At 44.0% G+C, this 27,974-nt stretch overlaps 1 protein-coding gene and 2 long non-coding RNA genes across 3 annotated transcripts; 1 reads left to right on the top strand and 2 right to left on the bottom strand.

The window, feature by feature from the left end:
* Nucleotides 1-1,863: 1,863 nt before the first annotated feature.
* Nucleotides 1,864-4,829, bottom strand: Ascl1 (achaete-scute family bHLH transcription factor 1). The gene is made up of 2 exons (XM_046429637.2): nucleotides 3,439-4,829; nucleotides 1,864-3,067 (listed from the first exon to the last, which is right to left on the bottom strand). Exon 1 carries the CDS (start codon nucleotides 4,181-4,183, stop codon nucleotides 3,485-3,487), a length of 699 nt encoding a protein of 232 aa, XP_046285593.1. The 5' UTR covers nucleotides 4,184-4,829; the 3' UTR covers nucleotides 1,864-3,067; nucleotides 3,439-3,484.
* Nucleotides 4,027-18,773, top strand: LOC124083075 (uncharacterized). The gene is made up of 3 exons (XR_006848604.2): nucleotides 4,027-4,233; nucleotides 11,985-12,185; nucleotides 18,341-18,773. It is a non-coding gene; the product is annotated as an uncharacterized LOC124083075 (long non-coding RNA).
* LOC124083076 (uncharacterized) lies at nucleotides 18,245-21,883 on the bottom strand. Its single transcript, XR_006848605.2, has 2 exons — nucleotides 20,921-21,883; nucleotides 18,245-19,058 (listed from the first exon to the last, which is right to left on the bottom strand). It is a non-coding gene; the product is annotated as an uncharacterized LOC124083076 (long non-coding RNA).
* Nucleotides 21,884-27,974: the final 6,091 nt, after the last annotated feature.

Genomic DNA, 27,974 nt, shown 5'->3' with positions numbered 1-27,974 from the left:
GGAGCTGACTAATGCTGGCTGAATGCGGCCTGTCAGAGCGCAGTGAATGGCTTCCCTTCGCCGCACAAGCCCCGGCTTTGTGTTGCTAAGCGATTAGAGCAGATGTAATGAGATTTTGCCCAATCCCTGCTTTGCCCTTTCCTAGCTTCGGCAAAATTGTGTGTGTTTTTGTGAATTTTTCGAGTTTGCCTTCGCATTGTGGCAAACAACGGCTAACTTTGCCGAGTTTTAAGAGACTGGATATCTCCCATTCAGAAGTGGGTAAAAGAACACCTGTCCACACAGGGAGAAGGAAAAAAAAAAAAAACTCTTTGTGGGAGCTGAAACATTATCCTAATGTTATATTCATAGCAAAAAATGACTTGCTACACTTTCTTTGCATACCTTATCTGTAAACTTGCAAAGGGGCTAAATTAAATGAAAAAGAAATGGGGTGGGGGGAAGCCCAGCTCTGGTGCTCCAAATAAGATAAAAATAAAAACAGGCATCACAAAAGCATTACTTCCCTCAAGTAAGCTCTAAATTGGCCCACTGCTGGCAGAAAGTCCGATTATTTATGGCGATGAGGAATTTACTGATTTTTTTTTCCCCTTAATTACGTTCATCTCTTTGAAAGGGACTGAAGCTGCGATGTGCATTCTATAGAGGGTCATTTAGCAAAATGACATCAGACGCTGTGGCGTGCTCCGCGCATCGCGGCTTTAAAAAATGATTATTCTGTGCCACTAAATGGTATAGATGTACCAACACAGACTAGATTTTTAACTCTGGAAGACGTGCTGGCTCCCCGTTCTTTGTTGGGTTTTGTAAGATGCATTTTGCGCTGGGCTTTCCGCTTGGCTGGAGACACGCAAACTGAATCTGCAAGTAATGCAGGCGGCGAGTGAGGAGCCGGCGAGAGGCCCAGTAGGATTCTAATCACGTCCTTGCTAACTGACAAGAAGCAAGCCAGCCAAAAACCCACCAATTTCTTTTTGAATCTTGGTAATTGGGTACTTTTACACGCAGCTCACGCTATTCGGATAGAGTCACAGGCTTAGATAGGCCAGTGTCTCAAGGCGACCACACATTTCTAATGCGTTTATTTAAATTTAATTCCTTCTGCAAGGAATTCATATCATACCTGCTTTTTACTTGAAGTCACCATGGCAAGTGTGTGCATGGGGGAAAAGGACTAGGAAACGTGTGCCTAGAAGTGAGAGAAAAGGAGTACACCCACCATCAAGGCTAAGGTGTGGAAAAGGAGACCTGCCCCAACCCCCCCCCCCCCGCCCCCAACCTTCAGCACCTCCTTCCTCCACCCACCCCTCTCTCCACTAGTTCCTCCAGCCCTTCCATAGACTCACAAGGCTAAACTCAGAAAGTGAAGGTCTGAGAGTGGAGGGGAGGGGAGGACCTTCTCTTTCCAGTTGACTTTTTTGGGAGACGTTTAAATGTACAATTTATTAAAGTGAGATGCAGCCATTAAATCATCTCTTCTCTTGGGGACATGTGTATATTCATAGCCCAAAAAGTAAAAATAAAAGAGGCCCTTTATTTTTATTTATACCTCGGCAATCTAGTGAAGCCCTAAGCAACTTAGCAGACCTTGTCTCAATGTAAAAACTGGAACAGGCTGGGGATGTGACTCAGTGGTTAAGCATTACTGGGTTCAATTCATTATACCAAAATAAAAAATATATAAATAGAGAAACAGAAGAAATAAAATACAGATAATATTTTCCCTCTACAGCCATCACAAAGTTACCATAGGACTAGGACTGGCCATAGCACTTAGTCTGGCCATTTCTGCCACTTAGCATGTTTTGTACCACCCTTTTCTCTCCTCCCCCCATCCACCCATTCCCTTTGGTAGTTTAATAATAACTTGGCCAGGGGAGTCAGAGTCAAAGAAGCCTTAGAGACATCTAGTTATTTTAATTTTTAAAAAAAGGAAAAAAGTTTTATTACGAAACTAGTTTGTATAAAACAGGGTTATACATTTTTTTTTGTAAGTTTGTAATAAAACAGTAAGGAAAAAAAAAGGCAGTGGTAGAAATTTCCAAAAGGCAACCTATCAAAACCAACTGGTTGCCACTTTGCGTTTGGACAGTAGCTGCATAAACTTTGTTCTTCTTGAACAGTATTTAATAACATCATTAATACATTAAAAACGTTTCTATAAAGTAAGACACATTGGTGCTGAAGTACATCTGGTGGCATTTTGATCTCACCTATGAGGAGAGTTCTTTACAAAACCACATAGGGAAAACGGCAGTCGCAACGTGAACTACACATCTAAAATATGCAGAGGTAATAGCATTACATGTTAAAGTATCAAGATATACACATTTTAAACCATTTGTACAAAACTTCTATAAATTTTTTCTCTTTCTTTCTCTCTTATGTACAAAAATATCTTAATATATCCCCAAACTGGTTAGGATAGATACAAATAGATTTTTCTTATAATAAAAAAAATTCACAAAAGATTGGAAGCCTTCTATGATGAAAACTGTAGAAAAGACAGTATGAGGGAGATAGTAGGGTTTGGGGAGGGGTCCCAGGGAACAGGGGCAGGGTTTCAAAGTACTGAGTATAGCATAGTTGCACTGTGGACAAATCTCCACAGCTCATTGGGATGAGGGTTACTGAGATCAGAGACACCAACCCAATTCTATAGGGCTAAGAACTGCACTTTGAGAGAGGGCGGGGAGGTGAAGGCACCAGGGCAAGTGCTTTCAACTCTTCTTAGCGGTGGGTGGGAGTTACTACAGGGCATGCGCTGCTGTCTTCCTCAGGGAGACCACTGTTTTTGCACACCAGCTGGGTCCTGTGCAGACTTTCAGGTACTAGTTGCTCTTCATATCCCCGTAAGTGATTGGAGTGCAAACATGCTGTTCTGGGCGCATCCTTGTTTTCTGAGAGCCTTGTCTCTCAGGCATTCATCAATCAGTGGGCGTTGGGGCTGGTGGCCTGTTCTTGGTGTGTGTGTGTGTGTGTGTGTCCTTCTTCTTTCCGTCTTCTTTTATCTCCCTCCCAACATCGCTGATAAGAAAGCATTAAAGATGCAGGTGGTACTGTCACGCTATAACAAACAGAAGAACAGGAAAAGTTAGTGTGGACGTAGAAGATAGCAGTAGAGCACCCGAGGTTTCAGGGAGACCCTGTCAGGTAGAACACCTCTTTTGACAAATCCCAGGACCCTATTCGCCAGCATCTCAGCTCCTCACCCCTTCCCTCCACTCCTTGAATTCCTGGTCTAAGCCACTTTCTCAAGGCAGTGTTGAAACCAACAAACTAGAATTTGAAATGCCATACTTTAACAAATTCTTTAAATAAATAAATAAGACTTTCATGCCGTGGAGTCAGCCTCGCCTTTCACAGACACTCAACAGAAGGATAAAGGACCAAGACTAGAAGATCACCTCAATTTGTCCACCCCCAAATGCAACCTACCTGCTTCCAAAGTCCATTCACACCAGGGCCAGACAAGCCCGAGCCCTCAGAACCAGTTGGTGAAGTCCAGCAGCTCTTGCTCCTCGGGGCTGAGAGGATCATAAGAGCCTTCGTCGGACGAGTAGGATGAGACCGGAGAACCGGCCATGGAGTTCATGTCGTTGGAGTAGTTGGGAGAGATGGTGGGCGACAGGACGCCAGCCTGGAAGGCGGCGCTCACCGCGTCGTGTTCATCCAGCAGCTGCTGCAGCGCTCGGATGTACTCGACCGCCGAGCGCAGCGTCTCCACCTTGCTCATCTTCTTGTTGGCCGCACCGTTGGGGACGTGCTCCCGGAGGGTGGCAAAGCCCAAGTTGACCAATTTGACACGGTTGCGCTCGCGCTCATTACGGCGCGCCACGGCTGCCGGCTGCTGCTGCGGCAGGCTATAGCCGAAGCCGCTGAAGTTCAGCCGGCGTTTGCAGCGCATCAGTTCCGGAGAGGACGAGCGCTGTCGCTTGACTTGCTTGGGCGCTGACTTGTGACCGCCCCCTGAGGGCTGGCCGTCGGCCGCCGGGCTCAGCTGTGGCGCCTGCTGTTGCTGCTGCTGCTGCTGCGCGCTCTGAGCTGCCGCTGCAGCGGCTGCTGCCGCCGCAGCTGCAGCCGTGGCAAAGAAGCAGGCTGCCGGCGGCAGGAAGGGCTGCTGGGGCTGCGGCTGGGGCTGCTGGCCGGCGCCGCCGCTCTCCATCTTGGCAGAGCTTTCCATGCGCAGCGGCGGCCAAGGAGTCGCAGGATCAGAGTGAGCCCGGATGCAAGGTGCGGGGCAGGCGAGGGGTAGAATCAGAACTTGGGTGCACGAACAGAGAGGGAAGAAGGGGAGAGAAAAAGTGGGAGCCCAGAGGGAAGTTTTTTAAAAAGCAAAATCCCCGGGAGATTTCTTAGGGAGCAAAGAAGGTGCAAATGATTTTTCTCCTCCCTCTTTGCCTCCTCCTCCTCCCCTCCTCCTTTCGCGGGTTGGCTTTGGGAGCCTCGCGTGGCGCTCGCGTGTGAGTCTGTCGCTAGCGCCTTCTTGCTATTAAAAAAAAAAGAAGAAGAAAGGAAGGAAGGAAGAAAAAGAAAAAGGAAGAAGTAGCCAAAGTCAGTGCTGAGTGTGCTCTGCGGAGTCTCGCGTCTCCAGATCCTCTCTACCTAAAGGTTGCGGTCTCTTGCGCCTGGTCCTGGTCTCTCAGCCCTGGCTCAGGCTGTTTTTATTATTTTGTTAACCCCCTTTCTTTCTTATTTCCTTCTTTCACTGTCTCTCCCTGACCGGCTCCCTGTCGGTGCGCCTTCCACGTTCCCTGGCCAGAAGTGAGAGTGCTGGGCGGCCGGAGCGCAGCCGCCTTTTCAATGGGACACCCAGCCCCACGCGCAGCCCTGGCCCCGCCTCGCCCCCCACTCCCCGCTGCTGTAGCGAGCGGCTGCAGCCCCCACTCCCCCTCCTCTTACCTCCTCCTCCCACCCACTCCCTAAACTCCCCCTCCTCCGCTCCCCTTCCCCCTCCTGTTCCCTGCGCCCGCTCCTTGCAAACTCTCCATTCAGCGGGGTTTGTTGTTGCAGTGCGTGCGCCTGGCGCGTGCCGGACTCCCGGCTGAATAAACAGGCGCCGCGCTAGGAGCGGGCTGCGGCCGGGGGTGGCTCTAGAAAGGGGGGGCCGGCTTCGCAGGAGGGGTAAATGGCTCTGGGAATTGAGGTGTATGGGTAGAAAGTTCTGCGGTGACATGCTCTTGGATTCTCCTGAGAAACTGGAACAAAATTCAGGGAAGGGTTTGGGCAGAAAGAGTGGCACAGGGGAGGTGTGAAGGTTAGGGGAGAATTGGGGCTCTACTTTTCCTCTTTACTTCTCCCCACTACTGCTCTCTCGGGGTTCTTCAATGGCAAGAACTGCAGTAGTTTTAAAATTAAAGTGTAGAAGCATGGAATGGAAACTCCATCCCGACAGAAGGAAAAGGACTGGACTCTGCGAAAGCTTGAGTTCTAGTTCTGTCCGGTCCTCTCAAGAGCTCTGTGGCTCTTGGTAAGTGCTATCCTCCTGAGCCTCGGTTTCCTCCTCTGTGGCCACAGAAGATTAGATTAGATGGTCTCTACCTCCCATCCTACCCTAATAACTAGGAGGTACCCACCACAATGGAGGAGTGCGGAAAGATTATAATTAGTTCTGCAGGGAGGTGCACCCCCCCCCCCCATACACCTCCTCGCTCCCTGGGTAACCTCGCACCGGTTCCCCAGAGGATTATTTCTAGACTGGCGGTGGGAAGCCCAAAGAGGAGAGCGCTCTGGGATGTTTCCGGTCTTTCCAGAAGAAAGATGTGATGTGGGGTGGCAGAGGAGAGAGTGATGGAGCTTAGGGGACTGGAGGAGCTTCTTTGGCTGTTGGGCAGCGCTGCCGCAGGCTCCTCGGCGGCCTTGGCGCAGCCTCCATCCCGCCCCAGGCGTGTGCCCGGCGGGCCGGTGGCAGGCGACTGGGAGCTGAGCCCGGTGGAGCCGTGTGCTGGCGCCATGAGGGTGGGGGAGGCGCCTGCAGCCGTCGCTCGGCGGCTTGGACAGCGCCTGCCCAGGCGCCCTTCCTGGGCCCTCGGCCTTGGCACTCTCTGGCCAGAACCCGGTCCAGCTTCTGGGGATACTGTGCTCTGGGCAAAGCAAACCAAGCAAATGATCTGGTGGAGCGGGAGGCTGGGTTGCATCTGAGGTCTACAGAGGCAGAATCAAAGAGAGGGCAATCTGGTGGATTTGTCCAATGGAAATAGTTTTGATCAGAGATCTAAGTGCAGGAGTGATTGTGAATTATCTGAATAATTGCTCTAAATGAACTTCCTTTATGAAGCTGGGTCTTTCTAAAGGGTCGGTGAGAGTGACCCAGGCAGCCACACTGGGCATGAGTGGCTGGTTATGAGTGTTTTCAGAACAATAATGATGGTGGGCAGTAAGAATAGTAGCTCCCCAGGTGAATCACGTCTCTTTTCTGCCTCAGTTTCCTCTATGTAGAAGAGGTAGGTTTGGGAAGCATATGACCTAGTCCTGCCAAGAAAGGTCTGTTCTGTAAACCTCACTCACACAGGCCCCAGGGCCCCCAGTAACCTGTGTCTTGTTGAATTCACAGGACTTCACTGAATCCTCCTGGATTTACTGGGAGGATGTCCTCATCCCAAGAAATAAACCAAGAGGTCTCCAGAGTCACATTTGTCTTTTCAGAAGTTTGGTTTCACCACCCAGTCTGGGCCTCTTTTGCTTTCCAACCTCAGGAAACCTCAGGCCACAGAAAGAATAAGATTATTCAGAAGCTGTCCACCATCCACATGCCCCACTGTGAGTCCTGGGTGTGCCACTAGGAGGCCTCCACAGGCCTTACCCACTCCTCTCTGGCAAAAGTGGGGGCAGGTGGCAAGCAGAAGAGTGTGTGGCTAACATCAATGCATATAAGTGCATTTTAATTCATGTTATGTTGAATCATGCAGGAACCTTGAATTCCCATGCAACTTCTATTGTTCTACATTTGAAAAAGGTTCAGAAGAGTCCCAGCTGTACCACTGTGGTATGTTGTAACCTATAACAAGCCTCATCCCCTCTATATGCCTCAGTTTTCTGATCTGCACAGGAAAGGCCTACATTAGTTAATTTTGAAAACCATATCTAGGAGCACAGAAAATTTTCTGGTAGCCATGCGTATTCTGGAATGGGGGCTCCAGGCCTATATAGAGATCCTAATTACCAGAGACTTAAAAAATCAGAACAACACACATTGGCCATGAAATGGGCTCTAAATGTAAGTACCTTGTGAAATCTTGCAGTGCAGTGTTCCTGCTCCTTAGCCCCAGCTCTGGAGAGAGAATAACACGTATAGTAACCCTTCCAAGCAAAAGTACCTGAGAGTGTATCCCTAGTCTCCCTACTCCAACCCCAATTCTTTCCACTCTCATAGGCTAAGCCTGCTTCCATGCATGCTTTGCAAAGCTTTCCAGAAACCCAGGCATTGTTCTTTTTTTCCTCCAGGAAACTTAAGCACTCCAACACTGTATTCACCTCCTCCAAGCTTAAGGTAGAGCTGTCTAGATTTCTTTTTAGGAGTATGCAACTCTGCCCTCGGAGATGGTACAGAACAAGGAGAGTTTTCCTCTGAGACTAGTTTCCTGGCTCATTCTAATCTAGGCCTGGTCACCTCCTATACACCTCCTGTATGGGAGTCTAGTTTGGAGCAAAGGACTGAGGCTCAAGAGCCAAAATTGGTATCCTGCTTCTCACTCTGTGACCTAGATTATAACACACTCTTTTCCCTCTTGAGAGAACTGGCAGTGTGCTCTCCTAGGCCCAGGGAGCTCCAGATAAAGCAGAGGACTTGGCAGGTATCCAGAGTTAATCACCTTGAGTACATCCTAGCTTACCTTCTGGGAGTCTTTGTTTCCTTACCTGTACCATGCAACAGGTACAACACCTATTTTACAAGAACTGTGAGATTTTGACCTGAAACACATGCAGCACTCTGGACTAGGTCTAGATAAGAGATGGATGAGGAATTCACACTCATCCAGCCTGCCCAGGCAAGGTTTGAGAGAGGGTGTGTTGGTTAGCATTCCCATCACCACTATGAAATACCAGAGATGATTCATTCATAAAGATAAATGATTTAAGCTCTCCATTTGGGGGGTTTCAATCCATAATCTGTTGGCCCCGTGTTTTGGTGGAAGTGCACAGTGGAGGAAGACCAGTCACCTTACAGCCAGGAAGCGAAAGGGCAAGGAGTTCCACAATCACTTTCAAGGGCATGGCCCCAATGACCAAACATCTCTCAAAGCTAGTCAAAGCGCCACTTCCCAATAGCGCCACCCTGGTGACCAAGAATTCTATACTTGGCCCTCTGGGAAATATTCCAGACCCAAAGTACAGCAGAGGAAAAGGTTCAGCTCTTGGCTTCCTGGAACCACACTGTGATAATTGCTCCAGCAGGTGGAAATCCAGTGCTACCATGTCTCCCTGTCTGAGCAGTTAGGGGTAAGTAATTCCTCTTATTCTTTAAGAATGACTGTGATTCTGGTAAATCAAGGTGATAGAGAAAGCAAGCACATGTTTTAACTTGAGCAGTAGCAAGGAGATTAAATATAGACATGCTATTATTTCATGTGACCTTCACATGAAAGTGGCTGTAGCACAGTCCCTGGCCCAGACGTACACATTGGCTTTCTGTGGTTCCCTTGCCACTCAGTGGGCCTGACTCTGAACAAGTCATCCAGGATTTCAATTAACCAGGATATTTGAACAAGGTCCCATTTATCTGAACATGGGAAGAAGAAAACAACTCACACAAGAAGAGTTCTGATACCTTCACTCACAAATGGGGTACCCTTTGCCTATTTGTCAAGGGTGTTATGAGAATGAAGTCAAATGCTGTTGCTGAGTTTGCTTTGCAAATATCCCACTTATACCAGGAATTGTCTTTCCATTCTTTCAACTAGTAGCATGCAAACAGAGTTCTGTCTTCAGGAGAACAAGACACTGACACTCATTGGTAAGTATTACCCCAAATAAAGGTATTCTAGGAAAATAGAAAGGTTTGATTTTTTCCTTCACTACAATAAGTGAATTCATTACTGTACCTTCAAACCACTTTCCTATGTCAGAACCTCCTGGAACTGGACCGTGCTTTCAGTTAGCTCTTATCAACACTTTGCACCAAGGTCCACTTAGGGGAAAATGACTTTCTCTTAATGATCCATACAGATCTGCAACCCAAAGATCGGAGACCCTGTTCCCTGGAGTCTCTTGCCACTTTAATTTCCACTCACAGCTGAAGGCCAGACCAGAATCACCTTTTCTCACATGCTATCCTCAAGCCCCAGAATCCTATGACCTCTTTCTGTGGGACCAAGATATGTCTCATTAAAAAAAAAAAAAAAGCCCATCTACATTTTTTGTGGGAGAACAAAACTAAGTTTGTCATGGGATGAATCATTTAATAAAATTGTACTTATAGTGTATCTTGAATAAGGGGCAAAGAGTGTACAAACATAAACACAGGCATTTGATTCTGGATTTGGTCACAAGAATTTTTGTATAGTCCTCAATTTGGGAGAGACCTAAGTCCCAGAAGCTTCAGGTATTTTTTAAAAATATTTTTTAGTTGTAGATGAACACAATATATTTATTTATTTATTTATTTTTATGTGGTGCTGAGGATTGAACCCAGGGCCTTGCTCATGCAAGGCAAGCACTTTACCACTGAGCCACAACTCCAGCCCAAAGCTTCAGGTATTTTGAGAAAAGTTGAGTTTGCCCTGAATTAACTGCAAATATGTGTTTCTGGCAACCATATGTACTCTGACCTGTGCATAGTACTCTGAGCGTGTCTTCTCAGAGAAAAGGAAAAGTACATTTCTGCTCAATCTCCTGTCTCCAAAGGCACTCTTGCCAAGGTATTCTGAGGGAAGACCCCGAGTTGGAGTTTCTGTAGAGAGAGGGCTTGCTCAGAGGGCAGAACAGCACAGCCTGCATTTGGCTGGGCTCCCCTCTTGGTCAAAACAGCCAGGCCTGCACCTGCATGAAGGAATTCAGACTTACTAACAAATCTATTCGCTTTTTCAGTATGCCTTAAAAAGAAAAAAAAGTTGAAAAAGTGCAACACAAAAAAGCACAAACTATATTTTATTGTGGCTTTTTGATGAAGGAGGAAAAGTGCGGGGGTGGGGGTGAAGGAGGTAATTTGCAGCCACCTCACAAGTCCTTTTGAAGTTCTCCAAATAAGGAGAAGTAACGCTAAGTCTTTAGTTTTTCTAAAGCCCCATTTACATTATGATTAAATACCTTCTTTGGATAAGCATAAAGAAAGTCGTTAATCTATATAGCTCTCCCAAGAATCAATACATTCTCAACTTTTGTAGGATTTGTTACACTCTATTTTGTTACAGTAGGCCAGCTCTGCTCTGTCTAGGCACATGGCTCTCCTTCCCTCTCCCTCCCCATCTCCTCCAAGAATGAAAATAAAGTAAAGGTCTTTCATGGTAAACAAAACCAGCTGATTCTTCACAGAGAACCCCTGAATAGATGGAGAAGAAAAAAAAAAAAAAACTTACAATAAATGGTGCATTTTTTTCTCTGCTGGGTATAGTATTCAAGGATCAGGGCAGTATTCAAACAGAGGTCCATTTTTTGCTCAGCAAGAGAGTTTAGAAAAGAAGCGTGGGGTCCATTCAGAGCCTTCCCCCCTTCACAATCGCAGGGCTCTATGAAACCTATCTTCCATGCCTTGTCAGAGTGTTTCTGGGGACCAATTAGTGCTTTGTTGCACGGCTTCTTTGCTGAATCTTTGAGCAGCAAGAAAAAGCGCTCTTGAGTCTCCCCTTATTTTGACTATTTCAGTCATTACTCAGTGTAATAATTAATATGACAACTGGACGCTCGAGTTTGTATAGAAACACCTCAGCTACAGGAGCGAGCTTACAGTGGGTGGTAACAAGCCGCACATCGGCCCCAGAAGCCACACACACAAAAAAAGGAATGAATGGCGACAGAGAAAAAGAGAAGGAATAAAGATAAAATAGTTGGCACAACGCAGAGGGACATAAAACAGACTCAGAAGGGAGAGGGAGGGGGAGAGGGGGACAATTAGAAGGGGAGGGGGAAAAAACACCCTACAGAGGTTAACTTATTTTGAAACTGTTTTCTGACTAGAACCATGGACATGAGTGGCCAGATTTCAGCCGTCCTCTTTCCCCCAAACTGCGTAGACCATCTAGGGGCTTTAGTTTCTTCCCAGAGCTCTTCTGGAAGGTGTACCCAACAGTCAAGCCAGCCCAAGTCTCAGCCCCTTGCTCTGGGTTTGACTTCCATTTTTTGCAAAAAAGTCTGTTCCCTTCGCGCCAAGTTCCATCTTTGTGGATCCAGAAGAGCCTGCGCAAGTGTAGACCAGGAGCCACTTATGTGGTGCACTAACTCCCCAGGGATAAATTTTGACAAGAGGACATTCCAGATAGACCGCTCTAACTCTGCCGTTTGCACTAGCTACACAGTGCTCTGGGGGACTCCTGAGCCAGGAAGGGTCTCTCTGGTAGCGCGCAGCCAGGCCAGCGCTGCGCCCCAGCCCCCGCGCGGTGCCCAGTTCCACGGTCCGCACAAGTGCGCCAGGGGGTTGCGACCCGCTCCGTGTCGGCATAATAAATAATTAGAGGGTTTAAGCGTGTTAGCCACAGCTCATGCTAATGAGCCAGATAAGGGCTCACGCTAACCCGAAGTGACAGTTTGCATATAGGAGGGAAGAAAAAAAGCCCTGCTGTTTACCCCAACTTGATGCTACTTCTCAAATTCATACATCCCCAAACCCCTTCTTTCGTTCTGATAGCCCTCTAATCACATGCCCCCCCACCCCCTTCCAGCCACACACTACTTTTTGACCCTTCTGCTGCCTTTCACCCATGGAGGCTGCTCGGTGACGTCACTTCTCCGCCCGGTGCCTATCTGACCATCCTGGAAAGTTCACTTGAAGCGGGTCTTGAATAGACCCAACCCCTAACCGATGTGGTTCTTGTGTCTTTTTCTCTACACAGCACGGAACGCACCAAGGCTCCATCCTCCTGCATGGACGTCAGGGGCCTCTGAGCTCCCGCGCGCCAGGGGGTGCTCTCCACAATCATCAGGGCGAGGGGAGCCACCAGCGGGGCAAGGAACTTAGGCACCAGGAGACTTGGAAGCCCTGAAACGCTCCTGCCGCCTCCCGAAAGCAGGGGCAGTTTACCGAAGTGACTGAGGTCAGTCGTGTGTCCCCATTGTGTGGCCACGTGTCCTGTGTCCATCATCACCTCCCCAAAGTCCGGGCTCAGCCCGACTCCTTGCGGTGCGTCCCGGGAATGCTTTGGCTTATAAATCAGCCCTCTGGTCTCCAGCCTTCTCCTCCTCAGGGCAAATCTGGACCCTGGCCCTGCAGACCAAGAGAATCTGGTTTACTGGTAACCTATTAGGGAATCAGCGATGGTCAAGGCACAATGACTACCAGGATTAACTTTGCATCCCCAGGATCTGCTAATGAACTCTTTCCTCCCTCAGGGACATTCTTCCCCAGGCCCAGCATTTGCAGCATAATACCTAGTGAGGAACACTAGGTATTTTCTAGTCCTCTGTTGGGTAAAGGAGAAGGGGAGGAGGGAGGAAGAGAGTGACATTCTATGTGGATATTCATGGACATGGAAACTTAAAGAAACTAACAAAGACAATTAAATTAGTTAATGTTTGTAAAAAAAATGACAGTTCCTGACATATGGGAACTATGTTAAATATTAGAAGCATGATGAAATATATAACAGGAGGTATATGCTATTCATCTCAGATGTTAAAAAATACAGTTTAGATTTTAAAATGATAAGTGTTCATTTGATTTATCAAATAACTATGGAACATAACTAAGATAAATAAGATACCATCATAGCCTTGAATATACTTGTGGTTTAATAGATGGAAAAGGGGGTAAGAAAAGAAAGTCCATTAAAACACAAAGTGGAAAAACAATGGAGAACATTCTTCTTCCATCTCCATTTCTCTTTGGACCTTCACCCTTCCCCATCTGTCAGGCTATCCCCAAACAAATAAGTCTAGGTAAAAGCCGGTGGACTGCGAACACATCATATCGTCCAACTTATCCAACAAATGTTCCCAATATGACAAATCTTCAGCAGACACTAATGAAGGAAATGCAGGTATTTGCCTAAATCACTTGAAGAGAAAGATTCCAGGATGTTCTAGAACTTTCTGGCTCTGCAACCCCTGGCAAGTTGTTCATTCTCTCTCAGGATGTTCTCCATTTACAAACTATGGGGAGTGAACAATATATATCCCCTCCAGTTCTCACTATAAGACAACACACACCGGGCCATATCACTCTCTAGCCACAATTCCCCTCTTTGTACAGCCAAACATTCTTTGCTGTTCTGCCCTCATTTCACCCGCAAGAATCTTGGGAGGCAATGACGTCATCACCAGTTTGCCGGATTATGGCTTCTGGCGGCCAGAAGGCGGCATCCTGGGATCATGGGATCCTCAAGGCTTTAGCCCTGGGGACCAACCCAAAAGGTGGGTCGTTGGGGCATCGGGAGTCACATGCAAAGGGATGAAACTCACCACTGTTGCCAACAGCCGTCTGTCATTTACGGCCTGGGCAGTTTCTCGGCTGGGATTTGGGGACCTGGGAAACTCTAAATCCTTCTTTGCTGGTTGTGTGGGTCGCCCGCCACCTGCCGGTCATTTCTCAAACTGCAGAGGGAACTGAGAAAATTCTGCAATTGGATCCAAAGTATCACCTAGTTCAATTCTATTAATTCGACTCCACACAATTCAGTTCAACCACAGAACACTGTGCCACCCGTGTCCCATGCCCTGGGATACCCACATTAGAGATTTATCTGAGATACTTCTGATATGCAAATTCTGAAACTTCACCCCAGATCCACCAAATCAGAATCCCTTTTATACGTGGATGATGGGCAGTTCTCTATCTAGAGGTATTAGAAGTGATAAGACACAGTTTCCACTCTCTAGACCCGTGAAGATCGAATGTCTTCTGATAAAGAAGCTACACTAGTCCGTTAAGCCTTGGGGGATACCCTGTTGACTTTGAGGGAGGAGGAGAAGATGGGTAATTTGGTACATAGATGGCCTTTGTTGCCAGCCCTGATGAACTGTCAAAAACTTGCATGGGGAAGAAAAGGACCATGTGAACAACCTGCCCAGCACCAGGCCTTTCTCTCCCTTGACTTTCGCAACTCCAGTAACCTTGATCTCCATTGGAGGCATTCCTTTTGAGGCTACATCTTGGACTTTGTCTTCATTCAGAACAGTAGCACCTTGGAAAGTTTGACCAATTCACCCATAAATCTCTAATTTATCAAATATCTTTCCATCCTAAGAAAAAGTCAAGCCAGGAGTAGTGAGGCATGCCTGTAATCCCAGTCGCTTGGGAGGCTGAGGCAGGAGGATAGGAAGATCAGAGTCAGCTTTAGCAATTTAGCAAGACCTTAATGAACTTAGTGACTCTGTCTCAAAAAAAAAAATCATAAAAGGGCTGGGGATGTAGCCCAAGCGGTAGCGCACTCGCCTGGCATGCGCACAGCCCTGGGTTCGATCCTCAGCACCACGTTCAAATAAAGATGTTTGTTGTGCCGCCGAAAACTAAAAAAAATAAATATTAAAAAAAAAAATTTAAAAAAGGCTGAGGTTGTGGCCTACTGGTTAAGTCCCATGGGTCCAATCCTTGGTACCAAAAAAAAAGAAAGTCAACCTACACCTTGATCTCATGCCCACTTTCAAACCTCAACCAAATTCCTAGGTGTACAGAACTCTACATCTATTATTCCACTCATTTCTCACCTGCTTCTCTTGGGTTTGCCCTCCACTGAAGGTCCTCATTGCAATAATTAATTTTAAATGACAGCTTGATTGGGCCACAGATTCCCTGATAATTGGTTATGTATTATTATGACTCTGACTCTGGAGGTGTTTCTGGATGAGATTAACGTTTGAATTAGTAACCTGAGTAAGGCAGATTACTCAATGTGGGTGGGCATCATCCACCCTGTTGAATGCCTTAATAGAATAAAAAAGGATGAGTAAGGGTGAATTTTCTCTTTGCTTGGCTGTCTTTGTGCTGGGGCATGGGGCTTCTCCTGCCTTTGAAGTCACACTTAGGCTGGAGCCATATCCTGAGTCTTCAGTTTGCTGACTGTAGAACTTGAGACCAAATGAACCAACTCCTTCTATATTCCAAATATCTACCTACCTATCTACTATCTCCCTAAACACTACCTACCTACCTAATCTCCTACAGGTTCTGATTCTCACACTAACACACCCATTAATACAGCACTTTGCTAGATGTAATAGATGCTTCACATCTTACCTTATTTGATTGCTTCACTGTATTTGGCACTGCTGGGGACTCAGCTGGCTGTTTTCTCTTATGTCAGTTACCTGATTCTCATCCCTGAATCCTTTTACTTTCCAAGAACTCAGATTTTAGTTTCCTGTCTTGAATGGAATGTCCTCCACCCCCACTGACATGCTGCCCTTAGGTTTTAACTCCCATCTCCTTTGCTGATGACTCTCAAATTCTTATTTCTAGCCTGACTCTCTCTTTGGGATCCCAAACTTGTGTGGCCAGCATTGCTACTAGAATATTCCCAGTGTAATATTTGAAATCGGGTTCATCATTCTTACTCCCTCAAATTTTTCCCTCCTCTTGTGTTCTGTATTTACAGGTTTGGCATCATTCACCCACCCAGAATCCTACCCCAAATCCTGAAAATTATTCTATATTCTCACCTTCATGCCCACATCTTTATCATTAAGTCTTAGCAGAAAAATACACATGTACATTTCAATGTATATGTTTATATTGTACATATATAATGTGTGCATATGTAAAGTATATATAATGTATATGTAATGTGTATAATGTAAAATATATATTACCGTTGCCCCCCCCCATATCCACAGGTTCTGCATTTTTGGAATAAACCAACTGCAGATTGAAAATATTTTAAGAAACAGTTCTGTACTGAGCATATTCAGACTTTTCCTTGTCCTTATTCCATAAATATAGTAGAATAATTAAATACGTAGCATTTGCATTATATTAGGTATTATAAGTAATCTAGGGATGATTTAAAGAAAACAGGAGGATGTGCATAGCTTTTATGCAAATACTACCTCATTTTCTATAAGGGTATCATGGATTTTGGTCCTGGAACCAGTCCCTTCTGGATATTGAAGGAAGGATTGTATAAATCCCTTCCCTCCTATCTATCACCAATCCCATTGCTTAATTTCAAAATTCTCCCAACTCCATGGTCTGTTTCCAGTTTTCTCCCCCTGTGATACCTTTTCCTTGCCGCCACCAGAAACATGTGATTAAATGATGTGGTCACATGTATTAAAGGCATCAAAGTACAAAGAATATTGCTTTATATCACATCCCAGTCATCTTTTAAAACATAGTGTACTCTATGTTTCCTCTACTGAAACCTTTCAGTAGCTCCCATTGTTCTTAGGACAAGAACCCAGTCCCCTCAAAGCTTCCTAACAGCAGGGATTAACCTCTTTCTGGTTGGGGTCTAGAATAAGGCAAAGACTCCACAAATGCTGGAAGGAGTGAATGAACTTGGAAGGACTAAAGCAGTTTAAATGACATAGGCGTAAGCATCTATGACACTGAAAGTGGCCTGCCAAACACTTTTCTAATTAATTTAATGGACTCAGCAAGACTATCTTCTTCCTCCTTTCCTGTCTGCAGCCTCATTTGTCACCTGACATTGTTTCTCTAGCATCACCAGTGATCTTTTTATGTGAGTATCTCGCTAGCCTCAGGTCTCCTCTCCAAAGAACACACAGATCCTGGTATATAGCCGGCAATTCATAAATATTTAGTGTGTTTGATATTGATGGTATCACACAATCCTTCATGAATATTTCCACTAAAGTACGAGAAAGGACCCAGTAAGAGGAGCAGGGACCATGTGTTGGTGATGTTGAAGGGCTGTGTTGGTTGTGCAGGATTACAGGAAGCTTTGACAGACAGATGGTTTGAGTGATGGGCTGAGAGAGTTTTAAGCAGAGAGATGACCCTGTTTTGTCCATGGAAGATAAATCTGGAGCTATGGAAGGTGGGTTGGAGGGCACAGACTCTGAATGCTTTAAACCCCTTTCCTCATCACAAGATGGTTCAGTTTGGGTACTGTGGTCATTTATTTCTTCAACAGACACTAGAATGTAAGTCTCAGGAGGCAGGGACTGTCTACATTTCAATCACAATGGTTTTTAATGTCCAGAAACACCTGGTAAGAGTTCAATAAAGATTACTGTATAAACGTTTATAATTTACTAACTATATGCCAAACATTTGACAGGTTCCAGGATGCAATAATTAAAAAAATAAAAAAGACATTCTGTCCCTGTTTCTAGGGAGTTCACATCCTTTTTGTAAGAAGGCTAGCAAAGAGGCAATTCTGAATGTTAAACCAGAACATCAACAGTTCACTGAGGGAGATCAAAGGAAGGGACATCTGACTGTCTGGGGCGGGGGAGGGAGGTGAGAACATTTAGGGGAGCAAGAAAAGAAGAACTCCCACATTGAAGTCTCAAAGCTTGCATTAGAAATAATACATGAACCTTGGGTCACTTGGTGAACTGTTACACTAAGTCTCTCCGAGGCTCAGGCTAGGCTTTCTATCCAAGAAATGCTCACACAGCCCTTTCCCCCTGGTATCTTCTTCCCTCTTGGCCACCACCACCAACCCTAGTGCCCCCCCCCCCCCCCCCCGCCGCACAGTGCTTGACCTCTGCTGGGCCTAACGCTTACCCACCCTGTGGTCAGTGCTGCTTTTATCCCGTCCTTCTAAGACTTTAAAACATTGAGGCACTCCTTAAGCAAAGGAATAAAAGTATCTAAGTATCAAATCAAGTAAAGAAATGAATAATGACCTTAGAACAGAAATCCAAGGAAATTATTCATTGCTAAAAGCTGGGAGAATGCTACAATTAATGAGTTGTATTATAAACTTCTATAGTAACCTTTTCTGTATCTTTTGGTGCCTACTCTTAGGTCATCTTATGATTTTTACTCACATTATCTTTAGAAAAAGAAAATATTTTTTTCCCAGTAACATTTGATTGAAATCTATTTTTTGTTATTGATATTTTGGATGCCTAAGGAATATCACTTCATACACAAATATATGGATTATTGATAGAACTATGGTAGACATGTGCCATACAAATCCAAGGGCCTCTGATAAATAAAATAAATAAATAAATAAATAAATAAATAGTTGTAATAGAAAAAGAAAAAAAATCTGTGTGCTCAAATTATTTATGCTTTATTATCAAGTTTATTACTGACAGGAAATTCTGTTTTGTCCAGAGATTGAAGAGGCAGATGCCGGGGAACACATTCTCCAGAGTTATCAAGATCTTCAGACCTGGGGACCACACAGTGGACAGTGGATGCGCTCCTGCAGCCCTTTCTTATACCTAGACAACCAGCAATCACTCACCCCTCTAGTGACTGCAAGTGACATAATCAACTCCACCATGATCACATCAAATGTATCCACATCTTAACTTCTCCTTATTTAGTTTAACTCTATGACCTTGGCAAATTTTACAAAATAGATGACGTTCATAAGCAGATAAGCCAACATCTAGGGTCTCTTCAAACACCTTGGTGGCCATGTAGATGTGGGGCCCTAAAGCTTTAGTTTTGTTAGGTCCATGATGAATCTGTCACTGATTTCTAGGGAGTTAAGTGCAAAAAACATGTTGCATGAATAAATGAGTAAATGAGTGGATTTGCACTGAGATGACTCCTGTGATTTTGGACATATCACTGAACTTCTCAGAGTTTCTTTCCTCCTTTTCAAAATGAGAATAATCACCTGTATCTTACCTCTGTATCTTATAGACAATGCACATGAAAAAATTCTATAAATCCTGAAGTAAAATAACAAGAACATATTTTAGGAATAAGACATACAAAGGAAGGTGAAGATTTTCCTCCTTTAACTTAATATATTGCAGTGAGTCCCAGTTCCACCCAGATCTTCTCAATGGTGTCTGGAGACAGCAACTCAATGGTCCTTCTGGAGAAGAAAGAGATGGAGCCCTCACTGCAGATGATATTGTTTTCATCTGCATAGCATAAGCCCATGAGGCATCTTTAATATGTATCTCATATCTAAGTTGACTCCTTTTTTCAATCTTCTAATTTTTTTTCTCAAATCCATCCCATTTTCTTTATCTCCACTGTCACTGCTACTTTGGTTCAAGCTACCGTCGCCATTTCCCACGGGAAAACAGCAATCACTGCTACCACTCTGCTTTTACCAAGAAACTGAGCATGGTGGGCTGTGTGCCTCCCTATATGCTTTCCAGAAGGTCTCTTAGGTGGACAATGACTGCAACCGTCAAGACCCAGGATTTCAAATGGTCAAACCTGCCAAGGCCCTAAGGGACCAGCAGTCTCTGAGTGGGGGGTGTTTATGCCTCCCTCTTCACTAGACTTGGCTTCCCTTTGAGAGCCAGAGGGAGAGAATAATGGGACTTTACCCAGCCTAACCTCCCAGTCGTTTTCTTCCTGTCTCACAAGACCCTGATACTGTGGACTCCATACGGTGGGAATCCTAAAATCTTATTGAAGCATAGAAAAGATGAAATGAGATAATCTCTGCAGTGTGCCTGGTTCTGAATAAATATCTAAGTGTGTGAAATATATATTTGCCTCATTCTTTTCCCATAAGGAATAAAAAAAGAAAGAATAAAGCTAAGGGATGGCTCATTTATGTCTAATGAGAAATTCAATGTGGCATTGGGCAGATTCTCGAGGGAAAATACTTTTTCATTGCAACTTTCCTTCTTTTCATATGTTCACATGTAAAAATATAAATATGACACTCAAAATATCACTTCTACTCCCATATTCTAGACAAAATTCCTCTTTCCAGTCTCTTTTTATTTAATTTTTTGTGTATATACTTCTTGATGTATTTATGTAACAGATAATACAAGGCTTTCTGCCTTATGCCAGTAGCTAGTTTAATTGTGTATTTTAAGAAATGATATGTTGTAAGATCTTAAAAAATTTTGTGTCTGCATCTATTTATAAACAAACTCATTTAATTATTCTCCTGTTGCTGAAGATTTCGCTTCTCCCCATACTTTTTTTGGGATGGTATCACCTGAAATACTTTTATCCATAGTTTTCTATATTTCTGCTTAAACCACCAAGACTTGAATGCTTCATATGCATAAGGCTCTGTGTTTAGTTTTGAAAACTTAAGAAATATTAAGGTTTATTTTCTGGCCTGCAAGTTCTGTCTCTAGGACAAGAGACAGAAGAGTGAAAATAAGACTGCAAGAGAGCATGAGTTTATGGAAGAAATGTCCAGGTGCTGTCTGAGCCCAGGAGAATGACCACTTCTGACCAAGGGCAGCGAGCCAGAGAAAGCTTCTTGGAAGAGGAGGTGTTTGGGTTGATGAACTCGGTACTGTGTTAGTCCGTGTTCTGCCGCTGTGGCAAAACGACTGAGCTCATCAACTTAAAAAGGAGAAGTTGGTTTGGGCTCACAGTTTGGGGGGTTTCAGTTCATGGTTGATTGACCCCACTGCCTGGTGGCACAGTACCTCACAGCAGTAGGAGCTGGTGGATAAGGCTGTCATCTCATAGCAGCCAGGAAGCAAAAAAGAGAGAAAGAGGAGGAGCCAGCCTTCCAAAAAACCCTTCAAGGGCACATCCCCAATGATCTAACCTTCTTCCACTAGGCTCCACCTCCTGAAGGTTCTTCTACTTCCTAATGGCACCAAGGACTGAGGACCAACCATTCAACATGTGGCCTGTAGACACTAATCCAAACCACAACGAGTACCAACCCTTACTTCTAAGTCTTGTAATTAGGGAAGCCTCCCTAACATTGATCTTGGATTATTTTTTCAGATCAACACTTACCTTTCTCTACTTGGATTTGATGTCCCTGCTCTCTTAGCCAGTGGCTGAGCTTGCTGTGACCCCAAGTGTCTTCAATTCCTGAGTGAAGTTGTGGGCCTGCCCTCTGCAGCATCTGGTTTCCACCCTTCTGTGTCTTTGCTACAGTGATAGTCAGTGGGGGCTTGGTGAATTAGTTTATCGACCTGCCAAACAACTGTGATTCACAGTGTAAGCTGATTTCCATGACGTAAACATTCACGGTGCGCCTGATGTCAAACTACCCACATGATGTCGCTAAAGACACATTTGGCAAGAGATGTGCAGTAGCTTATTACTATGTAATATGTTTACTAAACAAATTCAGTGGGCATAAATAACCTTAAGAGCATAAGTAGTAATAAAATGTAGTAAAATAGTGAGAATGTAATGGATTTTTGAGTATTTATTGTGTTTGTTTTTAATAAAATTTACTCAATTGCAAGTTTACACAATTTGTTTTTTTATCAGGCTTGCATTTAGCAACAGGCTCACAAAATAGTTGAAAAATCATCTCATGAGAGTTTGCATGAGCTGCCTTTAGCCTACCTCTGGCTAAAGTGAACCAGCTAAATGAACTGGTCTTGCTCACTTGACTTAGCCCATACTCTCTCTCTCCTCCTCCAGCCTCAATGGGCCTACGTATATTCCTGAGAAGAATCCCACTTATTTACATCTTAGAGATCTTGTAGAGGTGTTCCTTCTACCAGAATCCTCTCCCCCCAGATCTTTGCATTTGGAGTCTACTCATAATTCACTTCTCAACTCATAACTTACCTCGGTCAAGAGGTCTTTCCCCTGCATCAAAATTAAACCAGCCTCCACCACAAAGTCTCTTCCAATACTTCTTAAAACTTTATTTCTTCTTGGTCATTATCAGCACTGAGTTTGTTTTACCTTTTTGATTTTCTTTTTGATCTATGTGTTTACTGTTCGTGTTTCCTAATAGAACACGAGATCAATGATCTCAGTGACCTTGACTACCCTGTTCATCAGTGTCTAGAACAGTGCCTGGCAAATATACGTTCAACAAATATTTGTTGGAGGAGGGAGATCCTGAATGACAACACTCTGTGATCTCACTCTGATGCTGTCAAGAAGGCATGGCACTGTAATGGCTGCAGAGGCTTTATTTAATTGAACATAACTTTGATTAAATGCACTTGATTTATAATTGATTTTATTATGACCCCATGTAATGTCCAATTTCTGCTCAGAATTCCTGGAAGAGCCAGCTCTAAATCTCATTCTGATAAAAACCATGACTTCATATCTTAATTGCATTTAGTTTGTGTGGGCATTGGTTGATAATGACCTCCCGATTTCTGGGTTGTCCGAGTGGGAAAGAAGACTGGAAAGAGGGATGCTATAAGAATGAGGATCTGAAGGAGCTAGCTGGTTTTGCAGTTAGACATTGCATTGTCTTCTAAATTCTGAGGAGCAAGAGTAATTGTCAGGTGAATCCATCCCATCATTCTCTTGTGTCTTACATTGTTAAGATTAGTTTTAGCTATGAGTTACAGGAACTTCAAACAATAGGCTTACACAATGTAAAAGTTAAATTCTCTTCTATATTGAAGCTCAAGTCAGCAGTTCCAGGCTGCTGGAGTGATACTCCATGGTGTCAAGAAACAAGCTCCTTTTATCTTGGCCTCTCTTTGTTTTTGCTCTGAAAAACATGGTTCCTGTTCCTCATGATCCAATATGGCTGTTCCTTCTCCAACCAGTATTTCTGCATTCCAATCTCTAAGAAGGAGAAAGTGGAAGGAGAGGGTGGGCCTCCTTAAAGGGCATTTCTCTTTGCATTTCTTTGGTAAAGTATTAGACCTGTAGCTATACCTACTTGCAAAGAAGGCTGAGAAATGTACTTTTTGTTCTAAGAAAACTTGAAGACAGGATTGTGTCATTCAATGAGAAAGAAGGAAAGAAAATGGAGCAACTAGCTGTGGAGGCCTTGGCTTCCTTTCTTCTCTGTCAAGTGGTCAAGCAGTTTCTAAAGATCAGTGTACGTGCTAGGCAGACTTGGCATGCTTCCATGAAATTGTGCAGTAAAGAAACAAATGAGCCCAAACAGATGGAGATAATTTATTGCTCAGGGTACAATGGGGAACATGGCCTTGGTGATTTCATGGAACTTGTCCCCCCAGTTCCATGGACATCAATGCAGAGTGGACCCAGGTGGATGCTGAGCACACAGTGGGTATGTTTTGCAGCAGAGGAATGCTGATCTGTCAGGACACCCAGATCTTAAATAGGGGCTGATAGCAACTTCTCCACCACCCTTTCCAAAGACAGGCATCATTTTTACTCTGGATTGAAAGCACAGTTGGATGGATTTCTCATCATGGAACATCTTCAAGGATGGAGATGTTTTCTATCTTTATTATACTATCAGGAAACTCACAGCAGGAGAAACTTGTCTCCGGCTTCCAAGTCTACTGCCTGTGTCTGTGTCCTTGAAAAGGTAGAGTATCTTTCTCGTTCAGGGAACATCACCTGGGCCTTGGAAGCATGTTTTAAAGCCTCCAGAGGCACACATAAAATGTTCCATTAGAGAAATAATCAGAATTTGTACTTTTTTTTTTTTTTTTTTTTGGTAACAGAAGATGCCAATACCAGGTTACAGCTATCAATGTCCCCATGAAGAATCTGTATGTTGCACAGCTCAGCACGTCTGGTGGTGGGGGTGGGTGGTGGTTAGGGATGATGCCCTGGCCTCTGTTCTGCCTGGAGACTGCAAAAGCAAAGGGCAAGGACATAACCCAAGGTGCAGACAGTTCACAGGAAAGTAAATAGAAATCACTTTTTTGTCGGTGCCAGGGATGGAACCCAGGGGTGTTTTACCACTGAGCCACATCCTCAGCCCTTTTTATTTTCTATTTGGAGGCAGGGTCTCACTAAGTTGTTAGGGCCTTGCTAAGTTGCTAAGGCTGGCTTTGAAATTGTGATCTTCCTGCCTCTGCCTCTTGAAAAAAAATTACTTGTTAACTGTGTGAAAATATTGCTCAAAAATAAGAGATATTATGAGTTCAACTATATTGAGTTTTTTTTTTCTGTCTAGTTTAAAAATTCAGTAAAATCTCATGTACGGCTTAAAGACCACACGTGTGAACGGCTAATGTTTGTTTCTTGTGGGTCTAGAGAAGTAAATTCACAAATATTCTTGGCATAAGTGGTTAACAACACTCAGCCTGGGGAGGCTGAATATGATGAGGAGTCTGAGGATACACAGATATATTCCATCCTTAAGAGATTGTGATGAGGGCTGGGGATGTGGCTCAAGTGGTAGCATGCTCGCCTGGCATGCGTGCAGCCCGAGTTCGATCCTCAGCACCACATACAAACAAAGATGTTGTGTCTGCCGAAAACTAAAAAATAAATATTAAAATTCTCTCTCTCTCTCTCTCTTACAAAAAAAAAAGAACTTGTGATGAGTGACCAAGATTAATGTGCTGTACTTGTGCAGTTGTGCTGGGTCTAGGCAGGACTGTTCAGAACAACTTTGACTCCGTGTTCATCAGGCTGGCTAGGCAGCAGGTGCAAAGCTTCCCTCTGGTCTACTTATTTTCTCATTTACTCACATGGTGCTCAGGTAGAAACTCCCTAGTGAAGATCACAGGCAGAAACTTAACCCTCTGCTTGTGCTAGATAATGCTGATGACCTTTTTGCTGTGAATACTGACTCAGCAGCCTTCTTTGATTTACTCAAGTGATGTCTGGTCTTCGTGAATCTGAACTTATTGACACTGGTCAGCAGTGACATATACAACCTCATCTTGAATTGCATTGTGGTAGGCAGAGGGGAGAGGACCTGCATGTTGATGGTAGACAATAAATTGGTAGAACCCAGTTAGAGATCAAAAAGGAAAACTAAAAGTATCCCAAGTGCTTTGAATTAAATAAGATGCTCCTTAAAACCCTTGGGTTATTGAGAAAAGTATACTCAAAACTTAAAACTGAACATTAATTAGAATAATCAATTATCAAATACCGGAGACATAGCTACAATAGTGCTTAGAAATATTGCATTTTAAATACATTTATCAGGAAACAGATGTTGAAGACAAGTGAGTTAAGTGTTCAACCCAAGAAACTGGGAAGAGACCAACAAGGCAAACTCAAGCAGGGAAATAATAAGAACAAGCGTAGAGAAATTGAGAAAAGAGAACATAGCACAAGCATCAGGGAAGTTTCATGAAATGCCGATTTTTAATGGAGATTGCCAGATTGACATCTGGCAAGAAGAGAGAAGGTTCAAATAAACGAAATACAGAATAAAAAAGAAAGATAAATGTGCACAATACAGCTTTAAAATTAAGAAAATAATGCTAAGAATAGTAATATGTTCATTTTGTTGAGACTTTGACAGACTGAATTAATTTCTGTAAAAATATAAAATGAGAAGAAATAGAAAACATGAATAGGCCAATAATAGCTAAATAATTTGCAATGCAATCTCCTACTTTTGCTACTCTTTCCCCCAAGGGACACCCAATTGATAGTTAACTAACTGTGATTTATGGGAAGGTAACATTTTCAGTTACTGCCGGAGGCACAGGTTCATATCCACACTGTACAAATGACTTCTGCAAACCAACAATAAAAGACAGAAATCCCTGTAGAAAATAAGCAAAGATATGATGATCCGGTGATTCACAGCATGAGAAATCCAGGAGGCCTAAATATCAAAAGAGATGCTTAAATTCATTAATTATGTGAGAAGTGCAAATTAAAAATTGCAAAGAGACACGTCTTTATGCAGATGAGATTGAGAAAAAAGTCTCAGTTTTGGAGAAAGCTAAGGAGTAGGGGCACTCAATAACAGGAGCCCTTGGACCTGCTGGTGGGAGTGTGGACTGGTATGATCTGAGGGACAAACTGGCAGCACTTAGTGAAATGAGGGGAGTGTGATTCTCTCCCAGGTCTAGAAGAGGGCAAGGATGAAAATGTTTATCTCAGTGTTTTCTGGGGTAGACAATTTAGGTGTCCATCTTGGAGAATAGAGAAGTCAAATAGGGTGGATTCACATGGAGGAACAATCTGCCCCCCAATAAACAAATAACCAAGCAAGAATTGGATCTAAGCAAGACTAGATCCTAAGAATACAGAGGAAAGAAGAATGTTAGAAGCTATGAAATCTATAGTATATCTGTACCCTCACTCTAATAAATCCAGTGTAACATTACATAGCAATAAAAAATACACAGGTGTGTCAACATTTTATTATAAACATACACTATTAAACACATTCATGTGGGGGAAAGGCAATGGGAATGGGGAGTCAAGATCAAAGAGAATGAATAAGTAAAACAAATGAAGAGTCTTGTATGTTTTGATTGTGTGCCACGACCTCATGGATCATGGTTAACTTGTTGCCCTGCGTGTGAGGTTACATAAAAAGGAGATGGTAACCCAGCAACAATTGGGAAATCTTCAGCTTTCAAATCAGCGAAGGTCATCATCAAGATTGACAGGTACACAACTGCTCATCTGGTGACATGGTGCCCACATCTGCCCAGCCATGAACAGGATCTCAGTGGTGGAGAGACTGAAAATCTAGGAATGTCAACATGGACATTCCTTCTGGATTGGTGCTTCCACCTCGGTTCCCTGGGTATCCAGCATCCCCCTTGTTAGCTACAGTAACACACTGTGTCCCATTGAGTCCTCTTCAAAGTTTATGTCGTGAGCAATCTCATATTGAGTTTTTGCTGTGGTCCATAAATAAATTCTCTCTTTTCATCAGAATAATTTTTATTTATGCAGATGAGATTGAGAAAACTACTTCTGTTTTTTTTTTCTTTGAGATAGCAATTAAGTGTGTCCTCCTCTCAATCCAGACCTTGGGTGTCTTTATGTGAGTAAGAACTCCATTTTTAGCAGGTGTACAGGGGAAAGAGAATGGCTACCATTTTGTTCTCCTAAAGCCACAGGGTCCCCATTTCAAAAAAAGAAAGAGCATTTACGAACCAGGGACTTGGAGTCGGGTCCAACATTGTTTGCATTTGGACTATTGATTTAAACTTCCTGGGCCTGTCTTCCCTGATCCAAGAGGATGCATAGTTCATAGGACTGCTGAGGGAAAGAAATCATGCATGTAGAGAGCTTGGCACAGTGTCTAATATGCACTGTGCAGACCCATAAGTGGCCATCACTGTTTGCTTTTGTTTACTCTATGTAGCTAGAGTGCAGGTGCTGTCAGTCTTTGCTCCCCTTGTACATCAACCACACTAAGTCATGACATGGGGCTTGTAAAGGCAGTCCTGGACAGAGCTCAGGCAAACCATACTAAACTAGAATAAATACTGAAGTCAGAAAAAGGATACAGATTCTCCTGATTGTGGAAGTCAAGGTCTTGGCCTTCCTTCCATGTTCAACATTGAGCTTCCGACCTACCCCAGGGAATACTAATTGGACATGCAATGGCTCGTTTGGGACAGACACGATACTTCTTATGTGTTATTCTTAGCAGCCAGTAGAAAGCCTGGCACGTGGTGGAGGCTCAAGGAATCCTAACCCACAGCCCTTAAAATTGCCTTTTTTAAGACAAAGAAAGTAAAGCATGGATTTGATCAAAGCCATACAGCTATTCAGTGGTAGGGCCAGGAACTCACCCACTTGTTTTGAATCCCAACCTTGGGAAATGTTTTGTTTCTTTTTTTGGCAAATGTTTGAATTGTGGGAGGGGAGAGGGTGGACTTCTAGCCACCTCGATTATTGGCCTGTTTTCTCACAAGCCATTAACCTCACCAGGGTAAATATTAAGCAGGTACCCAGGGGCTTGGTGATCTGATCTTTCATATCTTTCCTGAAACTCTGCCTTTTCAGCATTTTTTTTTCATATTTTGTTTTTGTTTTTTAATTTCTGTTGGCAACCAATAACTCCCCTCAGTTTCCTCATCTGAAGGAATGGGATTAGTGACATCTTCCTGCCTATTTGAAGACCATTCCCCAACACCCAACTGCTCACACTGCTCACCCACCCCCTCATTTACTTCCTTCAGAAGACAGCCTTGCCTGAACCTGCTCATTTCCTGTC

The sequence above is a fragment of the Marmota monax genome, unplaced genomic scaffold, assembly GCF_021218885.2.
Source record: "Marmota monax isolate L192 unplaced genomic scaffold, Marmota_monax_Labrador192_F-V1.1 WCK01_AAM20220418_F8-fsc00051, whole genome shotgun sequence".
NCBI lineage: Eukaryota > Metazoa > Chordata > Mammalia > Rodentia > Sciuridae > Marmota > Marmota monax.
Note: the sequence above shows the minus strand (reverse complement) of the source record. Positions and strands in the feature narration are given on the sequence as shown.